Here is an 18,753-nt window from a genome sequence, read left to right on the forward strand (position 1 = left end):
AGTAATACTTGTTGTTCATGAATAAAATGTAAAAAGAAAATAAGGAGAGAGTGGCATTTTAATTTGGATTGTTTCATCACATGATGTCAGTAATTGTTAAATGTCTAATAAAGGAGATTCCATACACATTCTATATTGGTAAGACACTGCCAAATCCAGATTCTGGGTTAACTGAGACCGTGAGGTCTTTACAGTTAAGGAGCAAGACAGGTTTCTTGGTTTTAATGTTATGGGCTTTATTTGCTTTCTGGGACTTTTGGGTAGTACAGTTCACGTGGGACAGAACATTAAAATCCTGACCGTACTGGATGCAAAAGAAGCAGGTTAAGAGAGAATCATGTTTAGAAAGGGGATCAAGGCTTCAAGTCAAGTCAAAACGTAGAGAAATATTACAAAGAAGAAAAGAGGCAATAAGATTTCTTCCAAATAGAAACATAAACCAAAAGACATACGTCTTACAAATACTAATCCTGGTCAGAGTCACCTGTATCATAGTCCAAGGAGCTTAGGTTACAAATTAGGAATACTCCATGGATGGTACTAGGGTTGAAACGGTATACCGGTATGGCGGTTTATTGTGATATTGACATGTACTATTATCATATCATGCACATTTGCCTATCCGCGGTTTGGAAAAAAAAAAAAGAAACCAGATCTCACCTGCGCTGCTGTGTATATGCAACTTCTTTCCGCTTTACTGCTTAGACTCCACCCATAAATGCATAGCGGCGAAAATGTCCGATACAGAGGCTGCAAATTCTAATCTCTATTTCCCGCCGGAAAAAAAATTAAAATCTGCAGTATGGGAATATTTTGGGTATCCGAAAAATGATCGTGGGGTGGATATCCAGTTTGCAAGAAATGTGGACGAAGAGTGGCCGCAAAAGGAGGAAATACGTCGGACTAAGTGTCACACAAACACAAGACACACAAAGAAGGACAATCGAGACTGGCTAAAGTACTTTTAAGGGTGTTTTCGTATACAAGCTGACTTACACGGACCAAACTCAGCCCTCTTAAAGTGGGCCAACAGAAAATAGAGTTCTCCCATATTCGCGAACACCATCCCTCCGTGAAGATAAAGGTAAGTTCCATTTATAACTTAAAGCCGTATTATTTCTGTGATGCAGAGGGAATCCCGCAATCCAGTCATGTAATTGGAGTCAATTACAGTATAATTCAGATGCCACGTAAAATGTCCGATTTGATAGATAGATGGATGAATAAACCAAAATATAGCTGTGCAGCAAATTAAATCGCGATGTGCGTCTGTGAATATACAGCGCAAAAAGGCTGCCGCTTGCTCATTAACCAACTACCCCCCCCACGCAGCGGCACAGATGATTATTTTGTCCTCCAGGTTCGTGTGCCGCCCCCCATAGAATCCCTCCCGGCGCCCTCCCAACTTCATCCCTTATCGTCTCCGCTCGCCCATCCTCTAGAAAACCGCTTTATTTAGATTATTTTTGTTTTCCTCCAAGTTCGTGTGCCGCCCCCCACGTGACATGAAAAAGTGCCGGCCCGGGCGGCTGCCCCGTTCGCCCATGCCTAAAACCGCCACTGCATGATGGTCATGGTTTTTAAAGCGTCTGCTGTCTCACTCACTATGTGAAGACGTGAACACATGAACATATCCAGAGCTACTCTCAAGAGAACACTTAATGATCATTTTATAATTTTATTTAAAAGAATAATCATCAAATACACTAACTGAAAACGCATAGGTGTTTAGTACAAGTGGACACATTCTCTCACCTCAGCGGTCAAGATTGAGCCCTGAAAATCTCAACATGCTTACATTTCTTCATCATAACCTGACCTGAAAAAAAGCAAAGAAATGCATGCTGCTATGATAATCTCAGGAAAATATTAACAAACATGACCCTGCACATATTGCTCTCCCATATATGCTGTTAAAGAGGAAGGACAGTTTGATTTATTCTTGTCTAATATAAAGAGAAATAACTTATTCCTTATTTTGTTCAAATGGGAGATGCGCAGCTTTATTTTATTTATTTTTCCCCCAAAAGTTAGACTCATACTTCCATAAGTTTTTATTTTCATTAAAAAAAAGTTTGTTACAATAAACCATGTTCAACCAAAAACCATATCTCTTTTTATTCATTTAAGGGTCATTGTAGCTGATGATTATACTAATAATAATGATAGTTTAATACCGTACACCACGAAACCGTGATATTTTCTGAGACGATTATCATACCGTGAAAATCTCATACCGTTACAACCCTAGATGGTACTCCAGTCTGATGCGGGGAACATGCACACGGACCAATACTATAGACGAGTTAAAGATGCTTCTTAACCTTATTGAATGTTTTCTCTCATCCCCCTTAAATGTATCCAGAACTTGTTGCCCAACCCCATACCCATTTGAAGCCCTTGCTGTGATCCATCATCTGTTGGCTGGCTCACATTTTTGTTCCTCCATGCCTCCTTGGTTAGACCAGCATCCATCACCATTGCTGATTACAATCCCTACTCCTACCCTCATCCCTGCATGACATGAGCAGGCCTTCAGTACCATATTTCCACAGGCTCCTTATCAGGGGTGGATCCATTGGATGGCCAGAGGTGGCCATGGCCAGGCCTAATAAATACGTGTCCACCCCTGTTGACACCTTATATCAAAACAATAGAAACAAAATGTGGATTATTTCATCTTCTAAGTAGTACCAAAGAAGAGACATGGTGTGGCCTGGCCACCCCCTTAAATATAGGTGGCCCATGATAGCCGCAACAATCGGAATTTTCAGCAGGCCCACCGTTTGCTATGCAGCAGCATGTGCTTTTACTATGCAAACAAATGCTATTAAACTATAAGTAACACAAGAGAAGTAGTGAGAGAAGCGATTTTTTGAAATTGAAGGTTACCGTGGTAACCATGACGTCAACATTCCGAATGTGATGTAAGCACAGTTCCGCTTCAGAACAAATCGGTCATCGAACGAGACGCAACTAAATATGAAGCTGTCCTTCTTAAACTGCTTTAGGCCCCCAGTGGTGGCAGAGGAGGTGGGGGAAGCATCAACAAAACAGGAGAAAAAGGTGAAAAAGACATTTTGGGCAAAGTTTACCTTTCTGAGGAAAAGGAAAGGGAGAAAGTGTGGAACACTAGAAAGTGAAGTGAATGGCAGAGATGATAATCACTCTGTGGTGGAGGAAGAGGAGGATGATAGCATGAGAGCTGTGGAGAAGGAGATTGGAGTGAATATGGCACCGGTGGAGGTGACAGAGGATACCAGTGAATACAACAAGAAAGTGAATGGCAGAGATGATAATCACTCTGTGGTGGAGGAAGAGGAGGATGATAGCATGAGAGCTGTGGAGAAGGAGATTGGAGTGAATATGGCACCGGTGGAGGTGACAGAGGATACCAGTGAATACAACAAGAAAGAATTGCAGCAGTTGGAGGCTGAGATTGAAGCAACTTTGGAGGAGATAGACGAGACAGAAAACAAAATCAAGGAGATGGTGGCTGCGATTGAGGCATTTTGGAAGAGTTTTGAGGTGGCTCTGCAAGTGCAGTAGATGGAGGCAGACATAAAGGCGGTGGAGGTGGTGATCAAGCAATGGCGGAGATTACGGAGGATGACATTAAGGCAGTAGTGGAGGTCAATGAACACAATGACTATCAGTAATACTTGTTGTTCATGAATAAAATGTAAAAAGAAAATAAGGAGAGAGTGGCATTTTAATTTGGATTGTTTCATCACATGATGTCAGTAATTGTTAAATGTCTAATAAAGGAGATTCCATACACATTCTATATTGGTAAGACACTGCCAAATCCAGATTCTGGGTTAACTGAGACCGTGAGGTCTTTACAGTTAAGGAGCAAGACAGGCTTCTTGGTTTTAATGTTATGGGCTTTATTTGCTTTCTGGGACTTTTGGGTAGTACAGTTAATGTGGCTTATAAAAGTTGAGATGGAGGTATTACACATGCTTCTTGAATGAGATCAGGCAGATGAAACACTTTGGCCTGCCCCATTAACAGATGCAGCCCACTTTGAATCACGTTTCACCTACCAAGCCACCTACCTACTTCCAGATGAGACTGTGAAGGCTCAGAGAAGAATGAGGTAGCAGTTGTACCATAGCACCCGCACCAAGTGCTCAGAGAATGCACAGAAGGGTAGCAGCCGCACCAAGTGCTCAGAGAATGCACAGAGGGGTAGCAGCCGCACCAAGTGCTCAGAGAATGCACAGAGGGGTAGCAGCCGCACCAAGTGCTCAGAGAATGCACAGAGGGGTAGCAGCCGCACCAAGTGCTCAGAGAATGCACAGAGGGGTAGCAGCCGCACCAAGTGCTCAGAGAATGCACAGAAGGGTAGCAGCCGCACCAAGTGCTCAGAGAATGCACAGAGGGGTAGCAGCCGCACCAAGTGCTCAGAGAATGCACAGAGGGGTAGCAGCCGCACCAAGTGCTCAGAGAATGCACAGAGGGGTAGCAGCCGCACCAAGTGCTCAGAGAATGCACAGAGGGGTAGCACCCGCACCAAGTGCTCAGAGAATGCACAGAGGGGTAGCACCCGCACCAAGTGCTCAGAGAACGCACAGAAGGGTAGCAGCTGCACCAGGTCCTCAGAGAATGCACAGAAGGGTAGCAGCCGCACCAAGTGCTCAGAGAATGCACAGAAGGGTAAAGGCCATACCAAGTGATCAGAGAACACATAGAGGGGTAGCAGCCATACAAAATGCAGCGATGCAAGCCACAATCAGTCAGTGCTCTACAACAGTTATCACTGTGTATGTGCAGATTTTCTTTCAGGAGCAAAACAAGACGATTAGTTGAAAGGACACATCTCGCTGTGCCAAATACAGATGTTTGGAAAGGAGATCTGAAAGGATCGTGTAAACATTTAAAAATGAACCCAAAGCCTGCCGCTTCTCCTTTAGCCACACTACAGCCACATACCTCCTCCTCCGTGAGGCAGAGCCTTATAGGAGACAGAGGCAGGGAATTGGGTGGCGTTCGCCGAGGAGGTGACCTCTGGGTAGCCCTTGGATCCGTTCTCGTGCAGTGGGAGGGGAGAAGAAAGGCTGCGGGTGTGTTTTTCCTTTCCGCTCCTCCAGCAGCTGAGAGGTTCTCGTGGGCAGTGCAGACTCTGTCTCTCTACAGCCCACAGAGGGTCGGAGCAGCGGCAGACATGAATGACATCAAGCTGGCCCTGCTGGGCAGCGAAGGAGCCGGGAAATCAGGTGAGGGCAGGGCGGGGAGGGGGCACGCTGGGGGGTGTCGCTCTTCTGCCTCCGTCCGCTTCTTTGTGTCGGTCAGGCTGGTGAGTGTGGGGAAGGTACGTTTGACGTTAAGCAAGAGGGAGGAGGACAAAAATGACATATGAGCTACCTGCCTAATTAGCACCAGTATTTATTAACACTGGGGTTGGATAGAAAGCAATTAAAATTATGGTCATATGATGATGCATCCACTGTGTGGACTGTGGACCATCTCCTTGCCTTAACAAGTGAGTTGGGACAGTGGGTTGCCGATAAACATAGCAAAGTCAGAGGAAATAAATAAGAAATTTGCATTACACGTAGCATTTTGGCTCTGCCTGGTAAATCCAGTCCGCAGGGGTATGTTTTATAGTACAAGGAGGTAGAAGCTTCTCTCAGGAGGAATGGAACTCATCACAAATCTGTCCATAAGGTTTCTGAAAAGTGAAGCACTAGAGGAAGGTGAATGAGACAACAACAGACTCTGGTCTGCCCTGCCAAGTTTAAGGCTGGAGATCTGTATTTCACCAGCTGCAGGGGGGCCCAAGGCGAGGGGGGGGGGCGGCGGCAGGCATATGGAACGGAAGAGCGAAAGAGTGCAGTGAAACCTGAGACCTGGCCTCATGGGAGGGCAGAGCAGCACGGCTTCCTGTGCTGGATATTGTATACAGTGGAAGCAGCAAGCTTACACATGAGGGCAAGGAGTATCTGAAAGGCACACAGGCACAGAAAATAACGCTCTGATGCTTTGGTCGAAAGCGTTCGGTTCCCACTCTGCCCTCTGCTGCTCATTCGACAGTCATGCCTTAGCAACCACCTCAGAGTTAACGCTGTATGTGTATTAATATGTGCAAAACGAATTCCTTGCACATACTGTACTTGGTGAAATAAAGCTGGTTGTGATTCCGGTTCTGTGACTGCCTCTTGCCAGCCATCCTTGTGAGGTTCCTGACCAAGCGATTCATCGGCGAGTACGCCTCCAATGCCAGTGAGTGACGCCGTTTCCTAGCATGACCTCACACACACGCACACCCTTCTTGACACCCTTCTGAAGGCAGCAATAAATCACGAACCAGCCCTCCTTCACAATCTTACACTTAGTGTTAATCAAGAGCACTGACAGAGTCTCATCCACACTGGGATTCCACAAGGGGCTAAAATGGTGGCAATGCCAAGCGGCATTCGGGGGCTGCAAACAATCGTTCTGCTGTTTACGCCTCCTTGTTAGGAAAGGCGAAGGGATACAACCCAGATGTTACATTGTCCAGAACCGTGCATGATTTCAAATTACTCCACTTGTGGCTGATTCCCTTAAAGACGGTAATTTGCTCCAACAGAACGGTCATACCATGGATTTTTGGGGCTTGCGGTAATCAGGGGCTCAATATTGCAACCTTATGTGCGAACTGGTATTCTCCACTTTGGTGCAGTGCTCATAAACACCTGTTTACTTTCATCTATCAAATAAATTAAATCCAGTGTGTGTTCCCCATTATAGCTGCCATCACCTCTGACGTGATTTGTTTAAATTTCTCTTGCAGGTTCCTTATACCATAAAAGGTTCTCCATCGATGGCCGACAATTGAATCTGGAAGTTTTCGATCCGTGTTCTGAAGTACATGCTCATACATCATCTTTATTAATATGACATAATTGGTCTCTCGAATCTGATAGTTATAAAATGCTGCATGTTTGTAGAGTGCTGTAGCATGCTGTAATGGTTCTGTACAGCTGGGTCTCCCTCTCATGGTGCCACAGGGGTGGTGGTAAACTGTCATATGACCTTTCCTGCTAGCGCCTGCAGGTTCTGATTGGGTGGGTTTTATGAGATTACACTGAATCCTGGTAACCTATTATTCCCTCTTTGAAGACTAAGGAGTGTAGCTTAACTCGCTCAAATCTGAGAACGGCTGCATATAGGACATTCCAGGGAATTTCCAGACTTTTTTTGCCATAAGACATTACTAGAAAGCAAATCATTGTGCTTATTTGCTGAGATGTAGGAGAATATACAGTAATAGCAGTTCTACTGGAAATGCCTAAAAATGTGGGTGAAGAAAGCTTGTTTTCAGTGTGCCAATTTATTTTGCCATCATGAAGGGCAGAAAGTGTCTCATTGGAGGGGGTTAGGTTCTACTTAGTCATATAGGACAGTGTTATTTCCTATTGTCGCTCCCCCCTTCTCTCTGCTTAGACCGTGCAGAGCAGGTGCATCACGGAGGAACCGGTGGAGTGGGCCGACGGCTTCATTGTGGTGTACGACATTAGCAACCGCCTGTCCTTCCTCAATGCCCAGAGCACACTTTGTCAGATCAAAGAGGCTCGTGCCGAGAACTGCAAATGGTAAGCCACACCCCCACGACCCTGTGACCCCTACAACTCCAGGAACTGGCTAATAAAAGCAGGCTTTTCCTGGGATATGTACACACTGCTGCTGGGAACACAAAAATCACTCAATTAGGGCAAGAAAATGACCACAGCACCAACTGGGCGTTATGAAAAATATAGCATACATATACACCACTTTTGACTATCCGGTAAAAACATTCCATGTATCAGATCGTACGCTAATATTCAGAACTCGTTGTCGACATGTTGAATGCAGAAGAAATGGGCAGACATAAAAATCTGAGTGACTTTGACAAGGGCCAAATTAAAATCTCCACATGACTAGGTCAGAGCTTGTTGGGTGCTCATGGTCAGCCATGGGGAGACCCTTCTGAGGATGGTCCACGGAGGGAAGAACCGTAAACTGCTGACAGAATGTTGGGTGGCCGAGACTCATTAATGCGGGATGTGAATGACTACTGAATGTTAGCTTACCATCTAATATAGTCCAAATCTTAACATGCGCCATTTTTACTAGATCGTTAACATTATTCGCTTCACATGGTTGTGATAATAATATTTCTCATCAGTGTATATCCATATTTACAGGATTCAGGTTAATTATAATTGGAAGTTAATAATCCCGCTCCACTAAATCAGGCTGTTTACAGTTTTGTTTTAATTTGAATATCATGAAATATTAACAGATGTTGGTTGTCTTTTTTTTGTTTGGCCATTGATTACAGGAAAGTCATCTAGAGACAAAACTAAATTGTACAGTGGTGAAGCACAGCAGGAGCTGATAAGGTTGTGGTCAGTTAAGCCACATGGATGGTAGCTTCTGTGGAGTTACACAGCATTGAGCTTGAGCACGCAGACGGCCACAAACACAAAAACAAAACGCAGCTCCGTTCTTGCTGCATCCTTGTAGCATCCTCATAGTGACTTTGTGGCATTGACTTGGGCCTTGATTCAAGATTAGGGAAGCCATTCTCATGTGAAATATTTAACACGAAAATAGCTGTCAATTTGCATAAGAAATAAACTAGAGCTGATTATAGGATAGAAAAATTGTAAATCTGGAGAAAGCCTCTTTGTACACATCTCAAGCAGAATAGGCCTACTGCAGCAGTGGTGTGCAATGAATGAGGGAAATCCCCGAACTTGGGGTTCACCTGCTCTCACCTGTTTCAGTGAGGTGGAGGTACCTGTCTGCCTGGTGGGGAACAAGCAGGATCTGTGTCACGCCCGGCAGGTGAGCGAGGAGGAGGGCCGCTCCCTGGCCCAGGAAAACAAGTGCTTCTTCCAGGAGGTTTCTGCAGCTGAAGACCACCAGGAGATCTCGAACCTCTTCACCAAGCTTATCCGCAGTGTGATGGAATACCTGAAACACCGGGCTGACCGGCGCCGCTACAGCGGGTCCAAGTCCATGGCAAAACTGATCAACAATGTCTTTGGGAAGAGGAGGAAGTCAGTCTGAGGCTGAAAGGTGTGAGCGATGGTGAGGGAACCAGCAAACAGGCATTGTGGCTGTTACTTAAAGATCCACATGTTCTCTACCATCCTGTGCCCTGCAGACACTTATGACAAAGACGCCTGATTTACAGATTTCCTATTATGCTTCCTGATTTATTGTATGGAGCAGGCCGGGTTTCAGAGTCACGTATCTCAAACAGTGCTTGGACCAGTCAAAGAGAAGTCAGTATGTTTCCTGATGTAGCAAAGGGGCTTTCCTCAACTCTTGTAATGGCTTCTTCCCACGAGAACCCTGTCATTGCGGAAACATTAGCTGTATATTTGTAGCTGTGTATGTTTTAACAAGGCAGCTTTTTAATCACAGACCTTTGATGTCCACATGCAGAGATGCACACCAGACTTTTTTGCGTTTCAAGCCCTTTCACTATGATAGTAACAAGATTTAACAATCATAGTGAAAGAGGCAATCTGTGCTGTAACAAGATATAGGTTCTGCTTTTTGGTTTTCCAGATTACAGGCAAATTTTAATTATTTGTTTTTTTAATTAAATGATGAACTTCACATTCAATAGCTGGTAGTGAATGGAAACAGTGCAATTATTAAGAAAGATGTATATAAATGCATGATCTAAAAATCAGCTGGGGTGCCTTATCCCACATAGTCCATTGCCTAAACCACACTTTACAGGACATCTGTGTGAGAATTGGCAACCCTGCTTTCCGTGTGTGTGTCTCTGACTTTCGGTGTCTAGCGATTCAGTATTATTCAGCATTAGGAGCCACTTTCATTCATAATAATTCATTTCTTTTCCCCCTTACAGTCCGCTGCCGTGGAACATTATGAAAGCAGCCCAAAGACCCGCAACCCATGACCTCCTAATATTTACCCGCAACTGTATTTACAAAATAGCCCGATTGGGCGGGAAAACCGCGGACCTGGCAACTCTGCTAGACTTGCTTCTTCTATTTGCAGTGCAGCAAAGCTAGATGTTTATTGGACAGGCTTCAAAGAGTCTTTTCCAGGGAAGCTCAGCGCCCCCTAATGGGCAGCAGGCAGGCCAGGACGCAGGGCTGCTGCATGAAGATCAGAGGAACTGTCAAAGTGAATGTACCTCTTTATGACTGATAAGAGTTTTGAAATCATACTTTCGGCATCAGAGCATTTCAAGTTCAATCCCATGTGGATTTTTGGCGAGTGAAGTCTTTTCATTTTTTTCGATTTTCATTTGTACATATCCCACTGTAAATAAAAACATAAATATTGCCCTCTTGAGTTTGCTCTTCGTTTCATTAGTAGGTTTATTTCAGACTAGGTTGTGGGGGGTGGACTGGCCAGTTTTCCCAGTTTGAAAGACCTCCAGCCGCCACTGGCTGCCAACATACCTTCTTTGGCTGCAGCCACGGCGTTGCTCTTCGCCTTTATTGTATATTTATATTTTACCATAATCCTTCTCTGCACTGAAATTTGTAGCCCTGTTACTATCCATGCTTAAGTGAAATTAATAGATCCATAGCCCATCGTGTGTATGTATGTACCCTTTGATAGATAGATAAGTGTTATTGGACCAGTGATGAACACAGAGGAATGCTGTAGAACTCCTTGTTTATTCCATATACACTAGGACGCGCAATATCAATGTCACTTCCTGTTATTACGTATCACTTTAGCCCTGTAACATATCACAACAAATAGGCATCCCAACCAGGAGTATTTCGGCCTTATGCCCTAGGCTGCTTAGGAAAGGTCTCCTTGAAACCCTGATTAGAAGATGGATGAATAAACTAAGGCTATGAGAACATGACAGTGATATGTCTCATGAACTCCTGAGTGTTGCTTCAATCAGCTGATGCTTCTGTGCATTGGGTACATCATGTGCCTGATCAATGGCAGACTTTGGGGGGGGTTATATGGCTCTCTGGGTTTGGACTCTGTGTCTGCAATTGGAAAGTCAGATTCAGATGCTGGGGCTGGCAGAGTGATGTCACTGCTGGGGGCCTTGAGCAGGCGCCTTAACCCCAATAGCTCTAGGGACACTGGCTGAACCTGCTGTCCGATCCTCACATGTATGTTGCTTTGAACAAAAGCGTGCTAAACATAGTATAGAGGGTTACTCATTATGCGGCTCGTCAAGCTTTAATTGGTGGCTCCCGTGGTAGCTTATAACAATATGATAACACAGCCAATACATTTCTAAAAATGTATTAACAGAGGCATCTTTTGAAATAGCGTGGATTTGGTCTTAATTGAATATGTACTGGCTGTGTTCTTTTTTTGTGGGATGACCAATTTATTTGTAGAAATACTCATCTGTGTGGGTGACTTGGTATTTTGTCGTGAAAGTGGCTCTCCCCTTTACTTTGCTCTGGTTATGTGGCTCTTGTGAGAAAAATAGTGAGGATCACTAAAAAAAATATCGTGAAAAAGTTCAGTATTTCTTGACATTCCTTTCAGAAGGTGAAATTCATATATTATATAGATTCATTACACATAGAGTGAAATATGTCAAGCCTTTATTTCTCGGAATTTCGATGATTATGGCTTACAGATAATAAAACCCAAAATTCACTGTCTCAGAAAATTAGAATATCACATAAGATCAATTAAAAAAGGGATATTTTAAACAGAAATGTCAGGCTTCTGAAAAGTATGTTCATTCCTATGCACTCAATACTTGGTTGGGCCCCTTTTGCATGAATTACTGCCTCAATGCAGCATGGCATGGAGGCGATCAGCCTGTAGCACTGCTGAGGTGTGATGGAAGCACAGGTTGCTTTTATTATCTGTAAGCCATAATAATCGAAATTCCAAGAAAACCTATATAATATATGAATTTCATTTTCTGAAAGGAATGTCAAGAAATATTGAACTTTTTCATGATATTCTAATTTTTTGAGATGTACCTGTAGAGTGAGAGGTTTGGCTGCAGGTTTCTTGTTTCATCAGCAGAGGGAGACACAGTCCTTTCTCATCACTGCTTTGAGTTTTGTTTCGGTTCCTTTCCTACGTGTGATGGTTTGTGATGAATTCAAGCTGCGTTCTTCCCTGTTCTACATTGATCTGTTTGCTGTTTGCCAAGGAGGAGTGCGGCTGCAGGTATGATGATGTTTGCCTCCAGGATGGAGCAGCCGCTCCGATGTCAGCGCCTAGACAAAGACATGGGGAATTGTGTCACGAAAACACTGCTAAATAGATTCTTCTTTGTGTTCTTGTGACCAGTCAAAGAGAAGAAGTGGTATATTATCTGACATAACAAACGGGCTTTCCCAAACTCTCGAAATGGCTTGTCCATGAGAATCCCGCGACTGCTGTAACATTAGCTGTATATTCAATATTCAGTCTTCGGGCAATAATATCTTTAACATAAGATAGATCTTTATTGCCACTATTACAAAAACAGTTTAGTAGCTCTCTGTTTAGCAGCAAATATATTTGTGTTATACTGCATTGGGAATGGGACTGCTTTAAGCAAGCAAGCCAGGCAGTTTTTCTTATAGACCTTTGATGTCCAGAAACAGAGATGCACATTGATCATTTTAGCATTTTGTGCCCTTTCCTTATGTGTGCTAACCCATGTATTTAAATATATATATTTAAGTTACGGCAACAGCTGCGCTTTGGACCAAAAAGCACTTCAGTGAGTGATCCGTGCAGCGGAACGCTGCTGCAAGTCAGCTCTCCCTTCACTGCAGGTCATCTACACAAGGAGATGTAGATCCAGAGCCATAAGGATTGTTAAAGACCCCTCTCATCCTAGTAACAAAATATTTCAGCTTTTGCAATCAGGCAGAAGGTTCCACAACATCATGGCTAAGACTGAAAGACTCAGAAGGAGTTTCTATCCTTAGGCCATTTGACGACTCATTCAGGACACACCCCTTTCTCTCTACACGGTGTTATAGTTATAGTATTATTATAGTACTTTATACTATACTGGGCAGCAACCATCTCAGGGTCTCATACTCATTGTCATCTTTCCATACTGTACAATGCACTTTAACTTTATAACTTATAATGCATATAGCACATCTGTAAATCTGTTTTCAAATCCCTATTAAATTTCGTATATATCCATAGTTCTATTTTAATATTTTATTTATTTCTCCTTTCTATTTCCTTTCATATCCCTTGTAACAGTTGCACAGTCAAAAGAGTGGTTCAGGATACATTTCACTGCATGTTGTACCTGTATGACTATGCATGTGACAATTAAAGAATCTTGAATCTCTTGAATATACTCCAGAGTCGTAGATCCAAATATATCTTTCACACATATAAATATATTTTAGACATGGTGTATATTTCCATCCATCTTCTGAAACCGCTTGTCCTATTCAGGGTCATGGTGTTTGGGGAGGTGCAATTTTAAATGAACATGGATGTCGATCTAAAATATGTCAACAACTTTTCAGTAAGAAAATCCGTCTCGATATAGATTGATGATAGTCAGCGTCGTGATACCGTTCATCTCAGATTGCATTTCTTTAGTTTAATGACATCGTTGAACCAACTTTGTGATACAGGCCCCTGGTGACTATTACTATCTGTTTATCAGATTGTGTATAGTGTGTTTTTGTGTCACTCAGTCTTCTTGAAAGTTATGTTATGAGCTCTCATGTGCCATCAGCCAGGTTGACATCAATGCCATAGAGGGACCCATTTGCTGCAGTCTGTATCTGTCTCAGGTAATGAATGTGGTGAGAGAGTCTTGGCTCTTTGGCAATGGGGTTTGCAAAAAGTCAGACTGAGTGTGGGAAAGGGGGCACAGGAATAAACTTTAAGTTCACTAACATGCTGCCTCCACGCTTCTCACTGTCCCTCTTCCTCGTTGCACGCAGCCACAAGGGGTGCAAAGTAACTAACAGAACAAAATAATTTACAAAGGGAAACTAGTTACACAGAGAACAGGCAGGGAAAAATGGAGGAAACAGAATCTAACACTAAGGGCATAACAAAGAGGTAAAACACAACCATGGGCACAAAGCAGAAAGCAAAACCGAATACAAGTCACAAAACACAGGAAGTAGAAAAACTCATACAAATAGAAACACTAGGGAACAAAAATCTACTAAAGACAAAAACAGGTGGCTGGATTCAAACACAAGACTACAGGGTGTGGCAGCCACACGCTCAGCCCATAGAACCATGCAGCAGTCCAGAGAGCAAGGGAAACACACTAAATACTTGTATAACACAGGGAGGACAGGATGGCCAGCAACAGCTAGTTAAGGATTTCAATTTAACATCAGTTCAGAGATAGGAAGACAGGCTGATTGATAAATGATGTGATTTCTCTCCTCAGCTCATTCTTACAAGTCACACAGCAGACGGTCCTGTATATATATATATTTTTTTTTACTTCTGCTGAACTTCCTCCTTTCTCACTAAGACACCTCATAGCTCCTTTGTGTATCCTGTCAGTGCAGCCTGTTCAACAACCACTACTGTAATAAAACACAACTGCATTTTATAACATGCAGACAAACAAACTCTACACAACAGAGCATATGAAGTTACCCCGTCCCTCAGTTAAATTTTATGCAGTTTATGAAACAATTCAACTTAAAAATGTATAATCACACGCACAAACACATGCACACACAATAAAACTATGTAAGTAGTATAAACTTATGCACTCCCCAGGACAAAACTGCGCGTTTGCATAATTTCCACCCCAATATGAAAAATTATTTTTCATATTTTCATATTTTGACAGGTAAGCATGGGAGGGAATATGAAAAAAACACATGCATTATCTTCAGATCCGAACCAATCAGAATGCAGTTTCATTTTTCTAAACCGATGAAACTGAAAGAATAGATATCTAAGCACCTCTGCATACTTTTTGTGTAGTATTTACAATGGCACAAAGTTGGTCTGTTTCTCGTAATAAATTCAACTTATTTTTTGCTGTTAGCCTCTTTACTCTGCAGAAGTTACTGGAAGCAGATTTTTTTTGTCCCTGCATTCAAATATGGAATATATTTTTGTCTCTGTTTTTCTTTGTCATTCCAGGCTTATTATTATGCTTTCTCTTTGTAAAAAAGCTGGAATGCACCTGCTATCGTGCACTGAAAACCCTTTTTCCAGCATTGGCTTGGTTAACTTTGCTGCTGCTTGATGGAAAATATTTTTCATGCATATTGACTAACTGGGAAGGAGAATATGTCCCTATGGACACTAATACTATGCAAATGTGGTGCAAACCACATGATACAAATAAAACATCAAATGAAGAAAAGATGAATAAGACTATAAAGTACTACGCATGGTCTCAGGTAAGAACTGCACTTAAACCTTGGTACCCTGTAGGTAGTAATGCCTGGAGTTCCATGCATCTAGTACGTCATGCTATTGTCAACCATCAGTAAGAATTTCATGTTGGTGTATTTTCTTTTTTGTGACTCAGACCTCAGCCTTTTTCAGTCTTGTTCTCATTATGGTGGGAGTATTAATCTGGAAGAAACGAGAGTGCTGCAAAGACAAGAATCAGTCCGACACCAGTGAAATGGGTCCTCTCACAGATAAACAAAAAGTGGAAGAAACTATTGTTAACATCATAAACTCGCTGAATGAGAAGTACACACAACAATAATCAACCAATTCAACCCAAGCATAATTAACCAACATTTTTTGCTAACTCGGATGCAGCTTATCATTGCCTGCTGTCTTATTTGTTTGTATGTGGCACACTGCTAAATAAATGCATGATACAGATTTTTAGTGCAACATGATTGATGTTGGTGAGCAATAAAATATTAAACTTGCCTTTTAAGGAGTGCATTTGTTTTTCGTAAAGTTTAATATCCCTGAAATTCTGCAGAATTAAAAACTGTGCTGAATCAACCTGTCTGATCAAGGCCAGAGAGTCATATATGATATGGTGATCTTTCATATTCTCTCTTCACTCACTTACAACTTAAAGCAATATAAGTTATATATCTTTATCTTCCTGACAAACATTAGTATTCTGATATTATTTTGACATTTACTTTTTCAATGTAGACTATACGTGTACTTTTTTCTCGAATGTCTAAAATCATTGAATAAATTCAAAGCATTCTGTTGTATGAAATAAAATCTTCAAGATCATATAAACACAAAATCACCTTCTCTCCTTCTGTTCTGTCCTCACATTTGTGTAACACCTATACTAGACAGACATCTAACATCACAAGAAATACGAAGGAAGCCATTCCTTCATTTGCACTGGCTTTACGTCTGAAATGTTTACAAATGAACACTGTAAGTGGACTACTTGATTACTATAAACAAATTATTTAAACAGTATTTCTACAGGAATGATTCTGTCCCAAGTATTTTGATCCATATAAGCGGAGGAACACTGTAACCCTGATCATTATAAGCCGTTTTGACCGCATTTTAATCAGGGTTGGCAACTCTCATGCATAAGCCAGTGGAGTGGAGACGCACGTAGAGCCTAAACAAATTAAACGGAAGGTAATGCTGTGCCTTTTCATTCTGTTCCTTCTTAAACAAGCTTCATAAACCAGAAATTAATGAAATGTATAAGCTTTAATTATGAAGACAGCTTGTTTAAATGTCTAGGTTTATTAAGATTTATTTGAATCAACTTGTTAACTTTAGTGCTTGAATTAAAATTTTGTGAATCTTAATATGCATATTAAATTATTAATATTACTTGTATTTATACGATTTAGTTTGATGGAAACTTATTTCTTATAATTAAATTGTGTAAGTTGAAAAAATGAATAAGCAATGTTTCAAATACTTGCATTTTAAGTATATTTTTAAGTTGTAATTTAACCTGTTTGAGTAATGTAAGTAATCTGCTTCAATGTTTAGTCACTTCACTGTCTTAAATAGTAATGTTATAAAAAAAATATTTGGTACTATTGAATACTCAAATAAAATCTGGAAACCTGGCTTCTCATTCACACCTTTGTGCGCTATAGTATGACATGACTTGTTTCCATCTGATTTTTAAACCATTAAATTAATCTGGGCCATGCAGGGCATTGTCACTTTTTCTATATAGTTGGGTACCTGATGTGTACTGAGAAGTTCATATTTGCCTGATTGGGCATATTTCCAGGCCTGATTGGGAGAGGAAAGACGTTTGCGTTTGTCTCATGATAAAATACACACATACTATTACCGAAACTGTCTACAGTAGATATGTACTTTCCTCGAAGTGGTAACAAGTCAGTAGAATTGTGTTCAATTAATACGAATCGAAAGCCAAATGAAGTTCTGAAGGTAAGCCTTGCTAAATGAGCCCCCCTCATCGCGTCATTGCATTGGGCTGCATTGAAGGTGGACCAGTGTTCTGTCATAAAATACTACCTATCGAGACGTGCTATCGAGCCTTTCTGTGCATGTGCAGTTCCACCATCTTGGGATTAGGGTTAGGGTTAGGTTTTGGGGGGTTAGGGTAAGAGTTAGGGTTAGGGCTATCAATGAGCACTACGGTAACATTTTTCGACAAGGTAGCATAAATCGACAGAACACCGGAAAATCTGAATAAGGAGCCAACTTCAGCCTCGTTGTGAAATCTCCTGTTGCAGCTAACTGGTTACCTTGATGCTTAGCATCAGGTAAAATGGTTACGGTATTTGGGCCATTGCAATCCTTCTGCAACAATCAGTGGCCATCAGGGCTAAGTGCAATTATTACCATCGAATGTGTAGCACTTACTTCACCGGGGGGAAGTGGGTAGCTAATTTTAGTCCTATTGTTGTGTCGTGTGTGAAAGTGTACTGATCGCATGTTGATTCGAAGTGTGTTTATTTGGGATTAGCCCCATCTTTTTGTACTTCTCATTTCGTCAATTGGTTTGTTTGCAGTGTAAAACTTTTTGTTTGGGGTTTGTTGAGTTGATTTGTGCTAACCCACCTGTTGCTTATGATTATAGGTATTATGTGTTAGTATACGAATGGTGTGGGTTGCAGATAGTGCCCTATGTTAGTGTAATTTGTGAAGTTTATGGATTGCTATTAGCAATATTTAGGGCCCTTTTTGGCCTATTCCAGCTTGGGTAATACAATGGCCTACTGTCTGTTCTGACTCTCGTGGCCGGGCCCCAGGGGTGGATGAGATCTGACTGGAGTTCCTCAAGGCTCTGGATGTTACAGGGCTGTCCTGGTTGATTGTCGAATTGCCGAATCTCTGATTCAGGAGGAGCAGTGTGGTTTTTGTCCTGGCCGTGGAACAGTGGACCAGCGCTATAGTCTCGGCAGGGTCCTGGAGGGTGCGTGGGAGTTTGCCCAACCAGAATGGTCTGTTATGGTGAAGAAGGAGCTGAGCCAAACGGCAAAAGGTCAGTCTACGTTCCTACCCTTACCTTACCAGATGAGCTGGCTTGGGCATCTGGTCAGGATGCCTCCTGGACGCCTCCCTGGTGAGGTGTTCCGGGCATGTCCCACTGGGAGGAGGCCCCGGGGAAGACGCAGGACGCGCTGGAGAGACTTTATGTCTCTCGGCTGGCCTGGGAACGCCTCGGGATTCCCCCGGAGGAGCTGGACGAAGTGGCCGGGGAGAGGGAAGTTTTGGTTTCCCTGCTGAGACTGCTGCTCCCGCAACCTGACTCGGAATAGCGGTAGAAGATGGATGGATGGATGGATAAAAATCTGGGCTACACATGAATAAGTGTCTGGTTGCAGGTGCCTCTCTCAGATATATCCAGTCTCAGACCCCTTCTGGTTCATGCATATGCACAATGTTTAAGAC

At 42.4% G+C, this 18,753-nt stretch overlaps 1 protein-coding gene and 1 long non-coding RNA gene across 5 annotated transcripts; both read left to right on the forward strand.

The window, feature by feature from the left end:
• Positions 1–737: 737 nt before the first annotated feature.
• On the forward strand, positions 738–10,296 carry LOC111849692 (ras-related and estrogen-regulated growth inhibitor-like protein). Of its 2 annotated transcripts, XM_072698248.1 has the most exons (7): positions 738–1,084; positions 4,018–5,222; positions 6,172–6,228; positions 6,782–6,855; positions 7,435–7,583; positions 8,763–9,069; positions 9,866–10,296. In XM_072698248.1, the coding sequence occupies exons 2-6, from the start codon at positions 4,718–4,720 to the stop codon at positions 9,046–9,048; spliced, it is 1,071 nt and encodes a 356-aa protein (XP_072554349.1). In that variant the 5' UTR covers positions 738–1,084; positions 4,018–4,717; the 3' UTR covers positions 9,049–9,069; positions 9,866–10,296. The 2 variants fall into 2 exon arrangements, with proteins under 2 accessions (XP_072554349.1, XP_023678558.2); XM_023822790.2 differs by having other exon boundaries at positions 738–5,222; positions 8,763–9,057.
• A 1,768-nt stretch (positions 10,297–12,064) lies between these two features.
• LOC111849693 (uncharacterized) lies at positions 12,065–16,147 on the forward strand. 3 transcript variants are annotated; one of them, XR_002839613.2, is made up of 3 exons: positions 12,065–12,138; positions 15,058–15,320; positions 15,452–16,147. It is a non-coding gene; the product is annotated as an uncharacterized lncRNA (long non-coding RNA). The 3 variants fall into 3 exon arrangements; XR_002839612.2 differs by lacking the exon at positions 12,065–12,138 and adding an exon at positions 13,338–13,727; XR_002839611.2 differs by lacking the exon at positions 12,065–12,138 and having other exon boundaries at positions 13,747–15,320.
• Positions 16,148–18,753: the final 2,606 nt, after the last annotated feature.

The sequence above is a fragment of the Paramormyrops kingsleyae genome, chromosome 13, assembly GCF_048594095.1.
Source record: "Paramormyrops kingsleyae isolate MSU_618 chromosome 13, PKINGS_0.4, whole genome shotgun sequence".
Lineage (NCBI taxonomy): Eukaryota > Metazoa > Chordata > Actinopteri > Osteoglossiformes > Mormyridae > Paramormyrops > Paramormyrops kingsleyae.